The 22646-nt window shown below is 40.7% G+C and overlaps 1 protein-coding gene across 1 annotated transcript in view; it reads left to right on the top strand.

Annotated features, from left to right (window-relative positions):
* LOC144501872 (nuclear pore membrane glycoprotein 210-like) overlaps positions 1–22646 on the top strand; it is a 154846-nt gene that overhangs the window by 14926 nt on the left and 117274 nt on the right. Inside the window, exons 4-6 of the mRNA XM_078225916.1 lie at positions 1553–1649; positions 2978–3128; positions 8523–8655. Coding sequence (XP_078082042.1) covers positions 1553–1649; positions 2978–3128; positions 8523–8655 — 381 coding nt within the window. The remainder of the gene's footprint in view (positions 1–1552; positions 1650–2977; positions 3129–8522; positions 8656–22646) is intronic.

Below are 22646 nucleotides of genomic sequence, written 5' to 3'. Positions count from 1 at the left end.
TGAGTCAGATCTCCTGAAATCTCCTCCCTTGCCTCACACAGCAGCTTAAGATACATCGCATATGCTAAAGGCTGATAAGTCCACTGCACCTGATGACCTGCATGGTAGGGTCTTAAAAGAGGTCGCTGCAGAGATAGTGGGAGCATTGATTGTAATCTCCCATAATTCCCTAATTATGTCCATGCAAATTGGAAAGCTGCAAATTTAACACCTCTATTCAAGAAAGGAGGGAGACAGAAAGCTGGAAACTAAGCCTGTGAACCTAACACCTATCATTGGAAAACTGTTAAGAATTCATTATCAAGAAAGTAGAAGCAAGACATTTAGAAAGCAAAAAATTAATCAAGCAGAGTCAACATGGCGTTGTGAAAGGAAAATTGATTAACAAATTTATTAGAGTTCTTGAAGGATGCAACAATAGGGTAGATAAAGGTAAAGGTAAAGATGTAATTTAGTGTATTTGGACTTTCAAATGGCATTGATAAGGTGCCACATAAATGGTTACTGTACAAAACTTACTGCTTGTGGTTTTGGGGATGATAAGTTAGCGTGGATGGAGGATTGGCTAATTAACAGCAAATGGGATAAATGGGTCATTTTCAGGATGGCAAACTGCAACTAGTGGAATGCTGCAGGCATCAGTACTGAGGCCTCAATCATTTACCATCTATGTTAATGACTTAGAGGAAAGGACCAAATATATTGTAGTCAAATTTGCTGATGATGGGTGGAAAACAAGTTGTGGGGAGGATACAAAGAGGTCTGCAAAAGGATGTAGACAACTTGTTGAAGTGTAAGAGAAATAAAATGACTTTATCCACGCTGGCAGGAAAAAAGGAAAACCAGTGTATTATTTAAATGGAGAGAGTGAAGATTGCTGTAATACAGAGGGATCTGGGTGTTACTGTTCATGAATTGCAAAAAGTTATATTGCAACAAGTAGGGAAGTTTTGCTACAATTCTACAGGGTATTGGTGAGAGCTCACCTGGAGGTTTCAGTTTCCTTACTATAGGGATATACTAGCATTGGAAGCAGTTCAGAGAAAGTTCAGTAGGATAATCCCTGGGATGAAGGGGTCGTTTTATCAGGATAGGTTGAGCAGGTTGGACGTATGCAAACAGAAGCTGATGAAGAATGAGAGGTGATTCTGAGGGTGTTTGACAGGATAGATGCTGAAAGGATGCTTCCTCTCATTGGGGAATCTAGAACCAGTTTTTAGTTTGAAAATGTTTTATTAGTTTTAAAAAATGAGAGGTTTATTTTCCTCGCAGAGATTTGTTTGGAATTCTCTTCCACAGAGTATAGTGGAGGCTACTTCATTGAATATATTTAAGGCTGAATTAGAAATAGTTTTGATCAACAAGGAGTTGGTAGGCAGGAAAATGGAGTTAAATCTACAATCTGATTAGCCATAATCTTATTGAATAGGGAGTAAGCGCGATGGACTGAATGGTTCCCCCTGTGCCTGTTTCTTATAAAGTTAAGTTAGAAAATGTACATTTATTCTCCATGATAATCATGTATAATGGAGTTATCCCACCTATTTTTCAGGCAATACCTTTAGCAGTTTGGAAGGATTTATTTTTGAGTGGAGCATCGTGAAGAATGAAGACATGGATAATATTGCAGAGTCGCCAAGTAAAATTAGGTAGGCACTAGTTGGGCTATTACTTTCGAAATATGAAAGAACGCTAATTCAGCATTTTCTCATCGATTGACTATAGTTGGGCTAACTTTTAGAAAACAGAAATGATAGACTGGTACACAATGTATTTTTCATTTCTGCAATTAAATGATAGACAAAATAAATTAAAATCCCTAGCAATTTTACGTTTTGGTCATGTACTTCGATGGAACAAAGTGATTTGCTTTTTCTCCTCATTCTGTAATTTCCTGTGATGTCATGTATCCTTACCTGAATTAGAAAAGCTACAGGAGCAGAATTTAATGGGCCCCTGCTGGTGGGTTTGCAGGCTGGGTGAATGGCCCGTTAAATTACCCAGATGGCCTTGCCACCATTCTCAGGTCCAATACTGACCTGTTTTCAATTTTCCCGGGGTGGACGAGGACTTGGACAGCCTGCCCACCTTAACCCCAGTTGAGACCCATCAATTAATGACTGCTATTACCAGGGCAGCTGGTATCGGCAGGGATGTGTTTTCTGTTGACTCTTCTGGTAACGGAGTGGGAAGCCCTAACACCTATTGAATTTGCCCCAAGTATTATGTACTGTTAGCTGTGCTGTTGAAGCAATAACTGGGATATGTCTGACAAAGTCATGAGGTAACTATTTCCAGATTTCTCTGTTCCCCTTCAAAATACCTGTTTGACTAAGATTAGAAACTCAGCCCATGTATAATTGTAGGAATAACCCCATGTCACACCAATCCAGAGTAGAATGTGTTGTGTGTCAACACTTTCTACTCTACTTATTTCTGCTGTGATAAGGTTAATTACACATTTCTTTATCATCAATTGAAATGAGTCTTCCAGATTTACTAACATGCATGTCTAGCAAATTTGAGAGCATCACAGAGACGCAGGTAATTGATTTTTTCACATTTAGGGCGACATGGTGGCACAGTGGTTAGCACTGCTGCCTCACAGGCACGTTTTCCCTGTGTCTGCGTGGGCTTTTCCAGGTGCTCCAGTTTCCTCCCACAGTCCAAAAATGTGCAGATTAGGTGGATTGGCCATGCTAAATTGCCCCTTAATGTCCCAAGATGTATAGGTTAGGGGGATTAGAAGAGTAACTGCATGGGGTTAAGAGAATGGGGTGGTGTTTGGGGCTGGGTAAGATGCTCTGTCAGAGAGTCAGTGCAGACTCAATGGGCCGAATGGCCTCCTTCTGCTCTCTAGGGATTCTATGATTTCACAGACTGAATTATCTGCTTGTAAACTCATCAGTTATTCTGCAAGACACACAGTTCCTACCTGCATCCAGAATTATGTGTGTATTTTATGTATTTTCATCAGAATAATGAAGTTTTCGGAGTCTACCTATTTACCACCTGTATATATAGCAAGAATGGAAAAAGAAGGAAAGCAAGGAGATATCATTCTTGTATCTGGATTAATGACTGGTACTGCTAACCTGAAAACACGACTGCAGGATTCTATATATAAGGTACTGGTTGTGCTGTAAATTTTCATTTAGCAACAAGTCAATTAAAGAGAAAAGTTATGTTAGTTTTATAATTTGTTAGTGAAAAAGTGCATATCATTTTGATGAATGTGAAGGTAGCATGTTTTTATTGATGTGTGATGAACCTGTTGTAAGGTGTTAGATACCGTTCAATAGGTCTTAATGACATCTTCATAGTCTGTAGATTAATTTGTACTTACTAACCACAAGAACTATGAACATATATACAGCAAAGGGTTAAAGCTGGGAGCTCTTTCCGTGTTTGCTTGGGCACACAGCTCTTTCCAACACTAGACTGACGTCCGAAGTGTTGGTCATATGTGTTTTCTTACATCACTATGCAGGCAGTACTATACTCAGTCCTATGCTAACCTGATATCTGTTAAACCCATACACTAACCACCACCCCCCCCACCCCCAAGTCTATCGAATGTATTTCAAATTATTCTAGTTTACCCCTTAAATTTACATTATTATTACTACACCATTTCCCTCCTTCAAATATTTGAGTTCATAGGTTCAGGTAGTTTGGAGGCCTTATATCCCTTCGCTATCTTGTTTTGCACATTCGTCAGATAATGGTAGGCTCTCTTGTTGCAGATAAACTCTGTTGATTTGGAAGTTGTTTTGGCATCTGGGTATCTTCTTCGATGTCTCTCCACTACTGTGGGAATGGACAATCTAGGGACGAGGGGGCTTCTTCTGACCGTACCATCTGGGGTGCCAAGCAGATAGGGCTGAAGTTGATCATCTGCCTTCCTGAAGATTGTTCTCTCGCTCTCTCAAAGGAGAAGCTAGCTTCTGCCTGTAGAGACTTCTATCTAGCTTGAATAACTTTCCAGCCATCAGGAGTTCAAGTGGGTGCACGTTACATTGTAATACAGTGGATCCGTTGTCGAAAAGCCCTCATTCTTTTTTAAGATTTTTCTAATGCAGACCCTTCTTTCAGTCTAAAAGCAAATTACTCCAGATGGTAGAATCTGAAACAAAAACAGAAAATGTTGGAAAATCTCAGCAGATCTATGGAGAGAAAACAGATAATGTTTTATGCCTGATGACCCTTCGTCAAGGGTCAGAAGTGGAAGCAAGGCATCCTTAACCCTGAGCGATTGCCAAAGAAGTTATAGTTGTTTCATCTCGACCCATCTGGAAATGCTCAGCACCATTCATGATTCCTCATTTGCTGAAGCAGTCCATGTCCAATGAAACAAGACCTGGATAATATCCAGGCTTGGGCTGGTGAGTGGCAAGTACATTCGCGCTTCACAAGTGCCAGGCAATGACCATCTCAAACAAAAGAGAATCTAACCATCACTGCTTTACATTCAATGGCATTACAATCGCTGAATCCCCCACTCAACATTCCGGAGTTAGCATTGAACAGAAATTCAACTGGACTAGCCATATAAAAATACTGTGGCTGCAAGAGCAAGTCAGAGGCTGTGCATCCTGTAATTCACCTGACTCCCTAAAGCCTGCCACAAACTGCAAGGCACAAGTCAGGAGTGTGATGGAATGCTCTTACTTTGCCCGGAAGGGTACAGCTCTAATAATACTCGAGAAACTCGACACCATCCAGGACAAGGCAGTCCACTTGATTGGCTCCCTTCATCACAGATACATAGTAATGGTAGTATGTACCATCTACAAGATGCACTGCAGAAGCTCAGAAAGGCTGCTTGGACAGCACCTTCCAAACTCATGATCACTACTATCTAGAATGGCAAGGGCAACAACTGCATGAGAACACCACAAGTTCCCCTCCAAGTCACACACCATCCTGACTTGAAACTATACAGCTGTTCTTTCACTGCTGCCATCAGTGGTGGTGGAGGCAAACTCGATAGGGTCTTTTAAGAGACTTCTGGATGAGTACATGGGACTTAATAGGATTGAGGGTTATAGGTAAGCCTATATATAAGCCTAGGTAGGTAGGGACACGACCGGCGCAACTTCTGGTGCAAAGTGAAATCTTTACGATGATGCCATTGCCGAAGCGACTCGGGTTGAATTCAGTGAACTCTGTTTCAAATATACCATAAATCCTGGCACATGAGGCCCTTAAGTGGCCAATTAATGACTGCTATTACCAGCGCAGCCAGTGTCGGTGAGGATGTGTTTTCTGTTTATTCTTTTGGTGACGGGGTAGGAAGCTCCAACACCCATTAAATTCTGCCCCAAGTGTTATGTACCAAGGTCTCTGTTAGTGCTGTTGAAGCAATAACTGGGATATGTCTGACAGTGTCATGAGGTAACTACTATTTCCAGATTTCTCTGTGCTCCTTCGAAATACCTGTTTGATTTAAGATTAGAAACACAGCCCATGTGCAATTGTAGGCATAACCCCATGTGCTACCAACCCAGAGTAGAACATGTTGTTATGTCAATGTGCAATGTATTAGACTGCTGTGATCAGCTTATTAATAGCACTTGTCTTTATCATCAGTTGAAATGAGTCTTTGCATGTCCAGCAAATTCGAGAGCATCACAGTGACCTAAGTAATTGATTGTTTCACATACAGGGCAGCATGGTGGCACAGTGGTTAGCATTGCTGCCTCACAGCACCAGGAACTAGAGTTTGATTACAGCCTTCGGTGTGGAGTTTGCACATTCTTCCGTTGTTTGCATGGGTTTCCTCCGGGTATTCTGAAGGAATCCAAAAATGTGCAGATTTTGGTGGATTGGCCATGCTAAATTGCCCTTTAGTGTCCCAAGATGTGTAGGATAGGGGGATTTGTGGGGTAAATGCATGTGGCTAAGGGAATGGGAAGGAGATGTGGTTTTGGACCAGGGTAAGATGTTCTGTCGGAGAGTCAATGCAGACTTGATGGGCCAAATGGCCTCTTGCATTGTAGAGATTCCATGGTAAGATGATTCAATTTTTTCAGCAACGGAATGCACATTTAGGCCTATACTCAACATAAAAATCGAACCCTTGCCCCCTGCCACTCCTCACATTTTTAGCTGAGAAATGCCTGTTTATAGATCTAGTTGCATTAGGTGTTGGCCTCAATTTTCCAGCTCAGAAATTCATGTTCAAGGTCATCCTCATCTTATTAGTCAGTGCATGTGATTAAGCAGGCAATATAGGCCATGTTACCAAGACATGCCTCATTGAACAACCTGCACATAGTGACCAACGAACAGTGAAAAGAACAAAATATGAAGCTGGTTCCAAGTTGAAGTTGTAATGTTTTAAAACTTGTCACAGAACTATGCTGCAGTGAGGGAATTTGGTGTTAGTTGTTGTTGCGAGAATCCATCCTGACGAAGATGCCTAAGACCCATGTGTCATCAGAACGGGGAGCAGCCACACGGTCTGATCTTGAGAAGCATGCATTGGAATGGGTCCTCAAAATTGTCAGAATGGTAACATTATACATTATGGTTACATTACCAGAAATGAATTGTGTATATGCACACTTGAGGCCAACTCAAACACTGAGTCCAGCAAAGATTTCAGAGCAACAGCTAGGTGGTTTCGCTTTATGGAATGAAAATGCTTCACATTGCGACAGGAAATCAAGATCACTCAGAGTACGAAAGGACCTTGATTTTTTTTTAAGTAACCGTTTCCAGCGATTCAACATCAGGCAGCAGCAAAAACATGAATACTAATTGTGTCACCTCGGCAACACTGATAAAACACTCATGAATTTCAATATGCCCAGCGATCAAATGTTCAGATTATTCAAAAGACTGCAAAATATCCAATTCAGTGGATAGAGAGGAAAATTATTTTATTTTGTGGAGGGATAATTATAAAACAAAAGTGCCTCAAATGATTGAGTGGAATCCTTAGACTCAGGATAAATTCAGTGAACTCTTTATGTTGGATGCCAAAGTCGATGAATTGATTCTTTTTAATATGCTATGATTTTGGTTCAAATTATACTTGTTGAACAATTTCATTAAATCATTAGTTTGAATTACTGATGTCATGTTTCCTTTCACATTCCAAAATGGTGACTAGCTGCACAAAAACCAGTGGTTGACATTTTATACGCGGCATACAAGTCAAACCTAATTTTTAGAAGGGTTCTTCAAAGATTTAAAGGTCAACTTGTGTGCTGCGATCTACAGATCTATGGCTGGAAGAAAACATTATGCAAATTGAGATTGCTACAATATATGACCTGACATTACATATCTAATGGAAATTGAGATAATTGAAATAGATGCCGATCAAAAATTTGCATGACAAATGCAGCTGCGCAATGGTCACAAACAACAACTTGCATTTATGCAGCACCTTTAAGATGGTAAAGCAACCAGAGGTATTTCACAGGAGCATTATCAGGCAAAGTTTGACACCAAAGCAGTATACGAATCATAAGGTAATTACTGGAGATGTTATTGCAGTGGAGGATTACTGTATAAGTAAAAATGCTGTGTTCCATAGTTCAGAGGTGGTCACAATGGACGTTTTTTGTGGACAGTTTTGAATAGCATAGCTCTCATTTTCTCAAGTACCTTTTGAAAGTGATTTCTTAATTATATTCAATTTATTTTGTATCCTGGAAGATATATGATTCCTGTAATTGTTGAATTTTGGATTGTTTATTAGTTTTTAAGTAGCTGTTGCCCCACCCTCTAAAATTCCCTCCAAACGATCCCAATGTCTCCAATTTTTAATACCCCCCCCCAAGACTTACTCTTTCACCTAGTATGTGGTCAGCCTTCCTCATATTTCCTTTGTCTCGGTGTCCATTTATTTTGTTATGTCTCTGAAACAATTTTTACATCTTTCTCTACATTTGAAATTGAAAGTTCTTTTTGTTTGTCAGATCCAGTCATGGATCATAAATTGATTGCACTGCTACTGCTGCAGAACACTGTACCTAAATATTTGTATGCAGTTTCATTTCTTAACCCAAAAAGCAACAGCTACTATTTTTAATTTAGAACTGCTCTTGTTCCAAAAGGCTCAGATCTTCTCTCATGGTTAAAAAGGGTCTGTAAAAGCCAACAAACCAAAACCACAATATTTCCCTGCATATGATAGATTGAACCTGTGATTTCCAGAATGATGACCACTTGTCATATGATCCCTTACATTTTATATGTGTCAGAGATGGTGCGACATCTGGATATATCGAAATAAAACCACTCTTGGCGAGTCCCCGAACAACTAGATGCAACAGTGTGGCCTCATTTACTTTATTGTGTTGTCACAAATATTGATAGAATTGTGCAATTAAAAATGTGTTTTAAAGACCTTGTCCGAACAGCTGAATGAGAGATACAATGGCCGCAAAAATGGCACATGGTGGCTTTGGGACATTGGAGTAAAATGGAATATTGGAGAAACTTTTACTGTTCTATGTGTACACAAATACATTAAGTTAATTGTAACTTGTGATTCTTTCTTCTAGAATGTTCCTGCTGCAACAATACGAGTCATTATCCTGGAAAACATTATTTTGAGTCCAGCCCATGATATTTACCTGTTGATAGGAGCTTTTATTCGCTACAGAGTTGCCAAAGTTGTAAATGGGAAAATGACAGGTAATGTTGCACTAAGTGAAAATTTCTCCCAGAATAGGGAATTGTTGAATCTATTTTGCTTCAGAGCTCCATAGAATTACAGATAACAAAATCCTGACCATATATTTTGCTTTTAATACTTTCCTTTGACTTTGTAAAAAAAATTGTCCTGAAATTAACTGTTTTGCTCCTATTGGGCATAAAGGTGCCGAAATATGATATTTGACTAAAATGTTTGTAATGCTTTCTATAATATATTGTTTAACATTTTTCAAGTTGTGAAATAGTTTTAAAAATTAGTTGCACATGACACAGAAAAAATATCTTTTCCCACAGCAATGTACATTTCCTGACATTGCATATATGTGCCAATAACTGAACTCTTAAAGCAGTATATTCTGATGAAAATCATTTTGCCTAAATAGTGGGCATGGCATATTGGGTATAAATAAAGAGCAGAAAATGGCCAGATCCTCGTGAAGTTGAAGTCTTTGTGGTAGCAAAAGTAGTGCCATGTAAAACATGCAAAGCAAAAGGCACTAGTCAAATTTGGGCTATTCATGGTGTTTTAAATGTGCAAAAATGCGGAGGATTGCAGAAAGTGTATTTGAAATGGCATGCAAAGTAAAACAGAATGCAATTAAAACAAATTTCATGGTGCAAAAATGTCTGAACAGAACTCTCAGTTGTCCAGTGAAAAGAGTAGCAAAACAATTTAGTCTTCGGAACAATTTAGGCAGCACATCTTTGGAGTCCCCCAGTTCTGGTAAGTGCTATATTTCTTTTTTTTAAATAAATATGATAATATGACCAAAATATTTGGAAAGCTTTTTATGACATTTTACATTTTGCAAATTGTGGGGCAGACCTTCCTAGTGCACAATATGGAACAAAATTGTAATTAGTTCTATAAATTTGTTACACATGAAAAGAAAGAAAATCTTCCTTCATGGGAATGTAGATTTTCTCTTTTTATTCATTGTTCTTCGATACCTAACCCAAAACTTGTTTTAAAAAAAAATATCTGCAGTAGCTGGAACATCCCAAATAAGCAACTGAAAAAAATCCCTTTTTATGTCAGCAGTGTCATTCCTGACCTATTTTGTTAGAATCACATTTGGAAATGATCACTATCTTGGAGGAATGTGAGGGTGATGTTGACAAGTGTGACGAGGGAGAGAAACCATCTAGCCCCCTCGAGATGTAAGGACTCAGGTCCACATTATGCATTGTTCTTCTGACTGGGAGGAGTGTTGCACGTTTGGATCAGGATCTCCATGGAACAATCTGGTTTATGCCATACAAACCAGTTAAAGACATAATTTGTACAGCAGTCACAATTTTTAAGTATTCACCCTGTGGTAAATCTCACACACCAGAGTACAGTAGGAAAAGGCATTTAACTGCTTCATTAGGTCATTCAGAATGATCTTTTACGCCACAGTTAGATAACATCAAAAAACAATGTCGCTTTGGCATAGTAAGGTGTGTTTTGACTGAGTTCTTGGGAGGGATTTTCCGGCCGCATTCGCCCCAAGACTGAAAATTCTGGCCTGAGTTGAACGGACCTTTGCATGGTCTACCTCCGCACACTACAATTCCCATGGTAGGCGGGATGGAAAAATTGTACCCCTTGAGACAGCAGCTTGACTCTCAAATAAACCCACTTAGTAATGGTGGGAAACCAGGAACCAACCTCTTTACAGCTCAGGGCTGTCCACTCTGAACATACTCGAGCCTTCTGAAAATGCATGAAGTGGGGTTGTAGAGCCTGTATCCAGATCAAAAGCAAAATGTGAATCAGTGGAGGATTCTTTAGTGCCAAAGCAATACTTTGCTTACGTTAAGGTGTTTAATTACTACATTTTTCTGCAATATTCTAATCAGTTATAAATTTTCACTTAAAAGCAAATAAAGTTCTTAGTATGAAAATATTTGAAAGTCATGTCCTTTTTTGCTGTGGTTCTTTCTTTTAGTTTTTAGTTCTACTTTAAGCTGTAAAATAGGCCAAGGGCACTGCTGATTGTCTTTGAAAGATTTGTTTATGCTACATGTCTTGTCATTAAATAGTTACATATTGAGTGGCTTGGCTTATATAATTTTAAATGAATAATTCATGCTTCAACTTCTCTCGTTGCTCGTTCCTCTCTTAACTCATCTATTCAAGGTGTCATGGTAACTGTCTTGAGTGGTTGGATGGTCTGACCAATGAGGGGCTTCTGACACCTGTGATGAAACTGGACAAACCTGCTCTGCGAAAAGAGAAGACAATTCTTGGCTGAATTCCATTTGAGAAAATGTTTTTAGTTAGAACCGTGGGTGTTTCTGGAACCTGTAATGAAACTAGAAAGAACTGCTCTGCAAAGTCTGTAGAGGTGTTTTGTTCCACAGTGTTGGCATGGTTACTTTGCTGATCAGTTGGGGTATTGCTTCGCTTGGTTTGGAGTATCCCTGTTTCTGTGCTGTTTCACCACATGGATTGTGGAAATTACTTTTCTTTCTCTCATTAATATGGATCTCTGCTGCAAGCTGATTTTAGATTGCCTGATCATCCGAAGGGCTTTCTCAAGGGGTAGATTTTCCTTAGCTTTAAGCACATCTGAGGGTGCATCACTGTAATCACATCCTCCAGCCATTCTGTACAGTTTTATTAATGAAGGATTTGACAAGTTCTCTTGGTTGCTGGACACAGTTATTAGATTTAAGCCTTTCAAGGATTTTGTTACTTCTGAGGTTAAAGTAAGCATTGGATGATTTTAATTCACTGTGATAATACTGTGCCTTTAAGAAATGTATTTCATAATTTCCTATAAGAGATAAATTTGAAAGTCAGCTCTGTTTTATATGGTGGTGATTTGTCTGGGCAGCAGACAGCTCAAATGTTGAGAGTGCAAGATAATGACTGATTTTAGCTAATGGTGTGTTTGTCTAAACAGAGTCAATGCATTTTTGTTTACTTGGGTTTCCCTTGGGGTTTCAGAGTCAGGCTTTGATCAGGTTGATTGACAGAGTCATGTGATTTATGGGATGAACTAAGCTTACAGGAAAGACAGTGGCCGCGATTCTCCCAAAAAAATTCTAAGTGTTGAGTGAAGTTCCAGAGGACTAGAGAATAGTAAATGTTCCATTGTGCAAGAAGGGCAGCAGGGATAATCCAGGAAATTATAGGTCGGTGAGCTTTACGTCAATGGTAGGGAAATTATTGGAAAAGATTCTTAGGGACAGGATTTATTCACATTTAGAAACAAATGGACTTATGAGTGGTAGGCAGCATGGTTTTGTGAACGGGAAGTCGTGCCTCACTAACTTGATCGAGGAAGTGACGAAGATGATAGATGAGGTAAAGGCAGTGGATGTTGCATACATGGACTTCAGTAAAGCTTTCGACAAGGTACCTCATGGTAGACTGGTACGAAAGGTGAAGTCACATGGGATCAAAGGAGAGCTGGGCAAGATGGATACAGAACTGTCTTGGCTATAGAAGACAGGGTAGCAGTAGAGGGGTGCTTTTCTGAATGGAAGGCCATGACTAGCGGTGTTCCACAGGGATCAGTTCTGGGACCTTTGTTGTTCATAGTATATATAAATGATTTGGAGGAAAATGTAGCCAGTCTGATTCGTAAGTTCGAAGATGGCACAAAAATTGGTGGAGCTGCGGATAGTGAAGAGGATTGTCAGAGGATACAGCAAAATATAGACTGGTTGGAGACTTTGGCGGAGAAATGGCAGGAATTTAATCCGGACAAGTGTGAGATAATCCATTTTGGAAGATCCAATGCATGTAGGAATTATACAGTAAATGGTAGAATCCTTAGGAGTATTGACAGACAGAGAAGTCTGGATGTACATGTCCATCAATCACTGAAAGTGGCAACGCAGGTGGATAAGGTAGTCAAATTGGCATACGGCATGCTTGCCTTCATCGATCGGGGCATTGAGTATAAAAATTGGCAGGTCATGCTGCAGCTTACAGAACCTTCAATCCTCAAGGGATTTTGAGGATTTGTGTGCATTTGCATTATACAGAACACGTCGTGCACTTGACTGGGTTGTGCTGGTGCGTGCGCAACCACAACCAGGTTGTGTACAATTCTGGTCGCCACGCTACCAGAAGGATGTGGATGCTTTGGAGAGGGTACAGAAGAGGTTTACCAGGGTGTTGCCTGGTCTGGAGGGTATTAGCTATGAGGAGAGGTTGGATAAACTTGGTTTGTTCTCACTGGAACAACAGAGGTTGAGGGTTGACCTGATAGAGGTTTACAAGATTATGAGTGACATGGACAGAGTGGATAGTCAGATGCTCTTTCCTAGGGTAGAAACGTCAAGTACCAGGGGACATAGGTTTAAGCTGCATGGGGAAAAGTTTAGAGGAGATGTGTGAGGTAAGTTTTTTTACACAGAGGGTGGTGAATGCCTGGAATGCGCTGCCTGGGGAGGTAATGGGAGCAGGTACGATCAGCGGCATTTAAGGGACAACTAGACGAATACATGAATAGGATCAGAATGGGGATACAGACTCCAAGTGCATACGGTTTTAGCTTAGGCAGGCATTGGGGCGGCACGGTAGCACAGTGGCTAACACTGCTGCTTCACAGCTCCAGGGACCTGGGTTCGATTCCCGGCTTGGGTCACTGTCTGTGTGGAGTTTGCACATTCTCCTCGTGTCTGCGTGGGTTTCCTCCGGGTGCTCCGGTTTCCTCCCACAGTCCAAAGATGTGTGGGTTAGGTTGATTGGCCATGCTAAAATTGCCCCTTGGGATGCGTAGATTAGAGGGATTAGCGGTTAAAATATGTAGAGATATCTGGGTGGGATTGTGGTCGGTGCAGACTCGATGGGCCGAATGGCCTCTTTCTGTACTGTAGGGTTTCTATGATTTCTATGATAGGCGCAGGCTTGGAGGGTCAAAGGGCCTGTTCCTGTGCTGTACTTTTCTTTGTTCTTTGAAAACTGGTGTAAATCACACTGGTTTTTTCAGTGCGACTTCAGAAAAGAATTTCCCACATTCTGTTCAATGCAGAGGTTACAATCAGGAATATCATTAAAAGCTTGGTGGGGTGGGGCCTATTTACGCCGGAGGCTAACAGTTCCGGGCCACTGCTCATGCTCAGTGGCCTCTATCTGTCAGCCTGCAGTTTGCTGGCTGGCTCAATCGCTGGCCAGCCCTGGATTTTTGCAGTGCTGCACCCCCGTCCACGACCACCCGATCTCCAGCAACCTCCCCGCCGAGCACAGGCTGGCACTGCAACCTCCCCGCCGAGCACAGGCTGGCACTGCCAGGATGCCCATGCCCGGGGCACCCCCCCACCTGCAACCCGACCCCCGGTGGGGCCCCAGTTGCCTCCCCTTCACTCCAACGGGATGGTTCTGTTAGTTCCCCGAAAGTGGGGAGCTAATCTGAACCCCACTGGAGTGAATAAATACTCCTGACAGAGTAGGAGATGCTAGCGGGCCTGGAGAATTCAGTCCCAGGGTTTAGATTACATTAAAGGTAGATTTAAATCACTTACCTCGTGTTCCCACTGGTTTGGAAAGAGTAGGCAAGCGAGACTGTATAAGGGAGAAGGAGAATGTTTTAGGTAGGAAGGCTGTGTTCAGGTATGTGGAAGGGATTTTGAGGGTTTGTGTGCGTTTGCATTATACAGAGCATGTAGTGCACTTGACTAGGTTGTGCTGGTGCGTGCGCAACCTCTACCCCCACGTTGCTGGAGGCGCGCACGGCTCCCTGGGATTGCTACTTTAATGTTCGCCATGTTTGCCGTGGCACATGCTGCGGACCAACGGCCAATTCTCCCGGCCTGCCGCGCTCAGAAATTAGTGCGGCAGGATGGGAAAATCGCCCCCAGTGTTTTGGTTTCATTTTTAAAAATCAAGAGCAGTTGCTGACTGGAGCTGCTTAAATGTTGGCGCTCTCTCTCAAAAGATCTCGCTCCCTCTCCAGAGGTATTCAAAAAGCTCTAGGACTGTGAAGAAGTATAAGTACGTAAGCCTATATTGTTTGTTAACTGATTTTGAAGAGGGGTTATAAGTCTTTAAGAGGAATATTACTTGAATTGGAACTCATAGGGATAGGCTAGCAGTTAAGAACTGTGTCTTGTCATGTTCAAGTAGAATTCAATTGGTAAATATTAAGCTAATTCATATACTTAACTGTTGTTAAATAAAGTTTATTTTGATAAAAGCTTCCCAGTTTGTCAGTGGAATCACGCCTGGAGTGAAACATCCTATCCTCACATTAATGCTAACATAGCAGATAGTTGGGGTCTAGTCTAACTTCATAACATACCATGGGGTTTCTGATCGGTACCCTAACAATACCATGAAATTTTGAAGATTGGTCTTGCTATTATATCGTCAGCTATTGGGCCTGCCGAATAATGCAGTCTGTAAACATGTTCACTTCTGTGGTTCTATCCAGACTTGAAGAAATCATATACCTGAGGAAAATTTTCTCGTGTCCCTAATTTTGTAATTGATCCGGGCCTTGAATCAGTCCTAATTGATCGGGAAATGTGGATTTCTAATCGGTGGTTACATTTTTTAAATTGTAGGTTTCACATTAAGAGTTTTCAAAAATCCAAGCTGGCAATGTCATGATGAAAGAGCTATTCCACCCTGTTTTGACGGGCTCCTGCAGTTACAGTGTTCACAACTTTAGCATTTTTTTTAAACAGTGGCTGCCTGGTTTGACTCTTTTCTCCATTTCAGTGCATTGTTCTCGGATATTGCAATTAAAGAATTCCAACCTTTTCAGCGTTTTGAGAACTGCCTGCTCAGTTGCAATTGATTTTAATTAATTTTATTGTACTTTGTTCAGAGCGGGTTCAGCCGCCAATTCAGGAATTGGATTTCTCAGACTGTGATTTAAAGAGCAATTTCTGACCATTGCAGTAGTTGACTTTTTTTCAGGATTTGTGTTGGCCAGAAATTTTTAACTTTCTTTCACTCCTGCTAAGTTTGCTGACTCTGCACCTCTGGGTATTGAAGTTGGATTTCCAAGGGATTCTTTGGAGTCTTCTGTAAAGTGAGGAATTTACTTTCTGCCTTTAGGTTTCAAACTTTTTCTCTGGTGATTTTCTCAATCGGCTTTTCTTCTTGAACTTTCCTTCAGGTCAGAATGCTTCTTTGATTTTTCCTTCAGTTTCCCAGAATTTAAATTTTCTTCTACAATCGCTAAGGCTTTGTTACCACCATGTTGCAGATGTTGAGTGTAGCTCAGAATTTATTATGGTATTCATAGTCTTAGGTAGTTTAACAGTAAGTATTTATTACTATTAGAAACTATATACATAGGTACAATAAAGGTTCAAGCTAGGAGCAGTCTCCATGCTTACTTCTAAACACACCTCCATCCAACTACACTGACCCCTAGGTGTGCAGTTCAAGTGTTGCATCATTGCGTGGCCAGTGCTGTACTCAATCCCATGTTAACCCTTATACTACACTGTCCTAAATTCCGAAAGATAACGGAGCGAATTTTCCCATTCCGCCTCCACAGCAATCGTAGCGGACGATGGAAAGGTCCGTTGACCTCAGGTGGGATTTTCCGGTTTTGGGGTTAATGCGGCCGGAAAATCACGCCCATGATCGGCAGCCTAAAGAAAAGCAATGCTTCAATTACAGCTACAAAGCAACATAAATATATATGATAGTAAATCAACAAATAAGCAAAAATCTGATGGTGAAGAAACATCAGGAATTCCCTTTGTAAACGAAAGTTTGTAAACCTAAGCGGGAATACTGGATGAATGATTAGTGTTGTTTCAGGATGTCCTCCTGCATGGGTTAACACTTACTTTACGTCTTAAATTTTGTCAACTATTGTGGTAACAAATACTAATACCTCATAAGAACCAATTTACTGAATGTGCTGCCAGTGGTGAGTTTAACCTGGAAGCCAGATCTATTCAAATAGTGGGAAAAAGTGTTTACCCATCAGTGCTGGAACGATTTACCCATTTTTAGAAATAAAAACAGAAGATGCAGTGTTAGTTAAAGGGGACGGAAATCTAGGGAAAGCATCAACATTCTTTATTTTTAGAAAATTTACTGTTTGATAGAATGAAGGACTAATTTGAACATAAAGCGCCAACTTAGCTTTTGTTCCTCTAAGTTAATCGGTTACATATCAGAAGTGTTTCCTGCGATGTGGATAACATAATAACAAATGTCCTTCTTCTCTGATCCAGAAGTCTATTATGAAGATTGCTAACAACCTAAGAGCAGACTAGTCATTATTTCACATTCTTGTGGCGAAGTTAATTTTATTGCAAGCAAATTGGGTCTACCGAGTCGCTAATTGACAGGGAACCTTTGAGAGATCACAAGAACCAATTAAATTGTGCTACCGTTTGAAAATTCATAGATCCTGCTTTGGCTGTTTGAAATTTACTATAGAAGTGCACTAGGATGCACCTGGTCACTTCTCATCTTAAGTGAGTAGCAACAAGGCTTGGGAGCCCAAATAGACATTAAGATTGATTATTTGTGCAAAAAAGTAAATAATCTGATGATGCATCTTATTGTTTGATAGAATGAAATGAAGGACTAATTTGAAAATAAAGCGCCAACTTTGCTTTTGTTCCTCTAAGTTAATCGGTTACATATCAGAAGTGTTTCCTACGATGTGGATAATTTAATAACAAATGTCCTTCTTCCCTAATCCAGAAGTCTATTATGAAGATTGCGAACAGCCTGAGAGCAGACAGTATACAAGCTTAGTACAGACTTGAAAATATTTCAATTAAATCTACCCCATAATTCATTGAGCCACTTGAGCAGTACTGTAGTTGCATAGTGTCCTGCTGGAATGGCTACTGAAAGGGAGGCTGTTATCAAAATATTGAGCATGTGATCTTGCTGTCCTTTCACTTTTCTCCCTCACACATGCCCATACCTTTTCTTTCTCTACTATGCATCTTCTGCCGTTCTTGATAATATGACGACACTCCAGGGACTGTCAGAATCCATTACAGTTCGTTGGTGCCTCAAATTTGATTTTTTTAAAAATTGATTTATTATTGTCACATGTATATACAGTGAAAAATATTGTTTTTTGCGCACTATACAGACAAAGCATACCGTACATAGACAAGGAAAGGAGAGAGTGCAGAATGTAGTGTTACGGTTATAGCTAGAGGTGTAGAGAAAGATCGACTTAATGCGAGATTAACTTAATTCTAACTAACTTAATTCTAACTATTCCCACTCCCCACCATTATCAGAGCACCATAAGCAATGTACTACGTGTGCCAGAAAAATATTGAATCATTTGACATATTTACATAGAATCATGTTATGAAAACCTATATAGATATGTGTTAAATAACACAAAGGAAGTTCAAGGCTGCCCACCTAAGTTTGATATTTTGTTCCTTTTTTCCCTTTCCATTTCATTTCATCAAAGAGTGAGTTAATGAATGGTAAAGTGAAATATGTCACAGTAATATCGAATTGCCAAATGTAAAATAGGAGATAACAATACTCCTTGAACATTAGATGTTTGGCTTATGTTATGGTTCAGGTCAGAAACTCCAAAGTATTTTATGGAGCCCGCCAGATCATAAGTTTTGCACCTTGAATTTGGCTGGGATAAGCATGATATGTTTCACTTCAGGTATGATTCAAATGGTCCACTAGGGAGCTTTTTATCAAACACAGCTTATTTAAGAATATAGTTAACACGTATGGAAAGAAAATTAGCAATAACTTTTATCAATTTCAAACAACAACAAAACAACCATCATAATGTATAACCCTTAGCAACTATATCTAAGATGTTCCAATCAAACCAAAGCCTGCCACAGACAGAACCCTTTAAACAAGTTCAACACAGCAAAGTCTTATGCTCACGTGATACTGGAATTGAGTCCTTTGGTTGAAGAATTGAAAACTCTCAGTCTTGTAAGCTCTAGTAGTCCTCTTGTCACATCTAGCGCAGTTTAAAATTAGAACAGCTTCCCAGAACCCCAGGTAGACTCTGGTCAAGCCACCAACGGCAGATTTTCTACTCCAGGAAGGCTTCCAGCTAACCCGCAGAATTTCCAAAACCAGGGAGAGAGAGAGAGAGAGACTTCTTTTCAGCTTACTGTCCCTTCGAAAATCAACTCTAACTGCAGCCAAACATAAAATGAAACCTTAAACTCTCTTGGAAAAAAAACTGTCCAAAAACGCATGACCGTCCCCTTAACAATGCAGGATCATAAAACAACCCAGAGTTAAAATAAACAGACGCTATTTAAGCTACTGAGGTAACAATAAAAGGACATCTCCAGTCAAGCCGGCAACAATGATATCAGCTAAGGCTGTGAGCTGCAGAGAACATGATATGAAAAAAAAATCCCTTACATCACACTAACTTGTCATTTATTATCCTGCAAGGTGGTTGAGACCATTTTTTCCAAAAGCCAGTGTTCTAAAAAGGACAAGCAAAGATAGTTGTAGGAGTTCATTATGAGCTTGTTTTTTTTTTGGCCTTGCTGATTTCTGGCATACATTAGAACAATGCCTTGCAGATGTCAGAGCAAATAGACTTGTCAGGGGAGGGATAGACTTTAAATATGTGTTACGGACAGGAATTGGAGGGAACTGAAACCCCTGTTCACTTACTGTCCATAATCAGGGTGTGTTTTGGAAAGGAAGATGGATGTGATTTTTAACCTCAGAGTTTGTGGACAATTTGAATAACCAGCAGGAAGTTTTTTGTGTGTTTAAATGAAGAGGGTTGTTTATTTACATTTTGATCCTGAAAATATAACGCTACGTGACTCACTACCCATATGGCATGCAGTTAAAATGAATAGTGCACTTTACAAGTTATAAGCAAAAGAATAGTAGTTCATGAGATTGGCTTGTCTTGTGAAAAACAATACAATGCAGACCTAGTAAGGAAGAGATTATTCTCTCTTGAAATGTAGTTGGTGAATTTAAAAGCCAAAGTCATATATTAGTCATTATAGGAATCTCTAGAGGAGCTGAACTTTCTGCAGGTCACAAAAGTTAGTTACTTGTAGCTTTCGGACATAGAAGTCAGTTTTCTGTAATAGTGTGCAGGTTTGCAGTTGAACAGGTTTAGAAATCTTACGGTGTTGCTATGAATTAGCCGCAACCTGGGTGTTTGAGACAATTATTGTACTGTTTTCAAAACAGCCCATTCAAATCAGAACACCACCTTTTGGATGGTTTCAGGAAGTGGTTTGTGAGACATATTAGTCTAGAATGTGTATGAATTTTGTCATTTCAAGACAGTGTGGTAGTTTGAATGTCAGGTAATTCCGACGTGCCACAGCGAAAAACTGCACTGACCTCCTCAGAAGACAAACACGGGACACGGCAGACAGAGTACTCTTTGTCGTCCAGTACTTCCCCGGAGCGGAGAGGCTACGACATCTTCTCCGGAGCCTTCAACATGTCATCAATGAAGACGAACATCTCGCCAAGGCCATCCCACAGCCCCACTTCTTGCCTTCAAACAACCGCACAACCTCAAACAGACCATTGTCTGCAGTAAACTGCCCAGCCTTCAGGAGAACAGTGACCACGACACCACACAACCCTGCCACAGCAACCTCTGCAAGACATGCCGGATCATCGACACAGATGTCATCATCTCACGTGAGAACACTATCCACCAGGTACACGGTACATACTCTTGTGACTCGGCCAACGTTGTCTACCTGATACGCTGCATTGGGGAGACCATGCAGACGCTACAACAATGGATGAATGAACACCGCTCGACAATCACCAAGCAGGCGTGTTCTCTTCCTGTCGGGGAACACTTCAGCAGTCATTGGCATTCAGCCTCTGATCTTTGGGTAAACGTTCTCCAAGGCGACCTTCACGACACACAACAACGCAGAATCGCTGAGCAGAAACTAATAGCCTAGTTCCGCACACATATGGATGGCCTCATCCGGGATCTTGGGTTCATGTCATACTATCTGTAACCCCCAAGACTTGTCTGGGCTTTCAAAATCTCACTAACTGTCCTGGTTGGAGACAATACACATCTCTTTAACCTGTGCTTAACCCTCTCTCCACTCACATTGTCTGTATCTTTAAGGCTTAATTACCTGTAAAGACTCGCATTCCAACCATTATCTTGTAAATTGAGTTTGGTCTATATATGCCCTGTTTGTGAACACAACTCCTCACTCACCTGAAAAAGGAGCGACACTCCGAAAGCTTGTGCTACCAAATAAACCTGTTGGACTTTAACCTGGGTGTTATGAGACTTCTTACTGAAGTAACTCTGCAGCCATCTGTTGCAGCATTTCGTAAGGCGTTTGACAAGGTCCCACATGGCAGACTGGTACAGGAACTAAAATCACATGGGATTCAGGGTGGGCTGGCTAGATGGATACAGAACTGGTTTGGTTATCGAAGACGGAGAGTAGCGGTGGAAGGGTGTTTTTCAGAATGGAGATCTGTAGCTAGTGGTGTTCCGCAGGCATCAGTGCTGGGACCTCTGTTGTCTGTAGTATATATAAATGATCTAGAGGAATTTGTGGGTGCTCTGATTAGAAAGTTTACGGATGACACTAAGATTGGTGGAGTTGCTGATAGTGCCAGGGATTGTCAGAGGATACAACAGAATATCGATAGATTGGTGTACTTGGGCATAGAAATGGCAGATGGAGTTTAATCTGGATAAATGCAAGGTGATGCATTTTGGAGGATCAAATTTAGAGAATCAAACAGAGGGTTCTAGACGTGCAGGTCCACAGTTCCCTTAAAGTGGCAAGACAGGTGGCCAAGCTGATTAATAAATTATATGGCATGCTTGCCTTCATCAGTCAGGGCATGGAGTACAAGAGTTGGGAAATCATATTTCAGCTGTATAAAACCTTGGTTAGGCCGTATTTGGAGTATTGTGTGCAGTTCTGGTCACCACACTATCAGAAGGACATGGAAGCTTTGGAGAGAGTGCAAAGAATGTTCACCAGGATGTTGCCTGGTCTCAAGGGTGTTGGCTATGGGGAGAGGTTGAATAAACTAAGGATTGTTTTCACTGGAAAGATGGAGGCTGAGGGGAGACGTGATAGAGGTCTACAAAATTATGAGAGCCATAGACAGAGTGGATAGGCTTTTTCCTAGGGTGCAAGTGTCAGTTACAAGGTGAGAGGGGGAAAGTTTAAGGGAGATATGCGGGGGAAGTTTTTCACGCAGAGTGGTGAGTGCCTGGAACACGCTGCCAGAGGAGGTGGTGGAAGCAGGCACATTAGCAACATTTAAGAGGCATCTGAATGGGTACATGAATAAGGGGGGAATAGAGGCATCTGGATGGTATACAAATAAGGAGGGAATAGAGGGTTATGGACCCAGTAAGGGCAGAAGGTGTTTTTTTAGTTTAGTTAGGGCATCATGATTGGCACAAGCTTTGAGGGCCGAAGGGCTTGTTCCTGTGCTGAACTTTTCTTTCTTCTTTGTTCATTTTAATTTTTTTTTAAAGAAAAGTCAGTTCTAGAAGACTCAACACTGATTATAGTTTATGTTTTAAAAGTTATGGATAGGGCCTGCCTTTCCTGGGAATCATGATGTGGAGATGCCGGCGTTGGACTGGGGTAAACACAGTAAGATCCAAATAAACCTGTTGGACTTTAGCCTGGTGTTGTGAGATTTCTTACTGTGTTTTCCTGGGAATTACATGCCTCCGCCACACAGGAAAAAGTATGGAATCTGGCCACATTATTTTCACGTTTCCTAGTAAAGCAAGAGAATTGCAAACGCACATTTTGCACATACTCTTCTAACACCCACATTTTAGTCCTATAGTGTTTGCCTTGTCTGCACAGCTATTTTCAAGTTTAAGATTTTCATCACCGTGTTGGATAAGGCACAATTATCGTAGAATTTTGTCTGGTGTTCAGGTCTGGCCTTTGGATGGCTTTTGTTTGAAACCTAATATTTTCTATCACTTTCCTCTTTGTTTTCAAGATCCCAATTTTGTGTTGTCTAGCAAGTTTGGCTTGTCACTAGCATCTCTTCATAGTGCTTTGGGAACTTTTTTATC

The sequence above is a fragment of the Mustelus asterias genome, chromosome 12 (genome assembly GCF_964213995.1).
Source record: "Mustelus asterias chromosome 12, sMusAst1.hap1.1, whole genome shotgun sequence".
Lineage (NCBI taxonomy): Eukaryota > Metazoa > Chordata > Chondrichthyes > Carcharhiniformes > Triakidae > Mustelus > Mustelus asterias.
The sequence above is the reverse complement of the archived record's forward strand: the minus strand, read 5'-3'. Positions and strand labels throughout refer to the sequence as shown.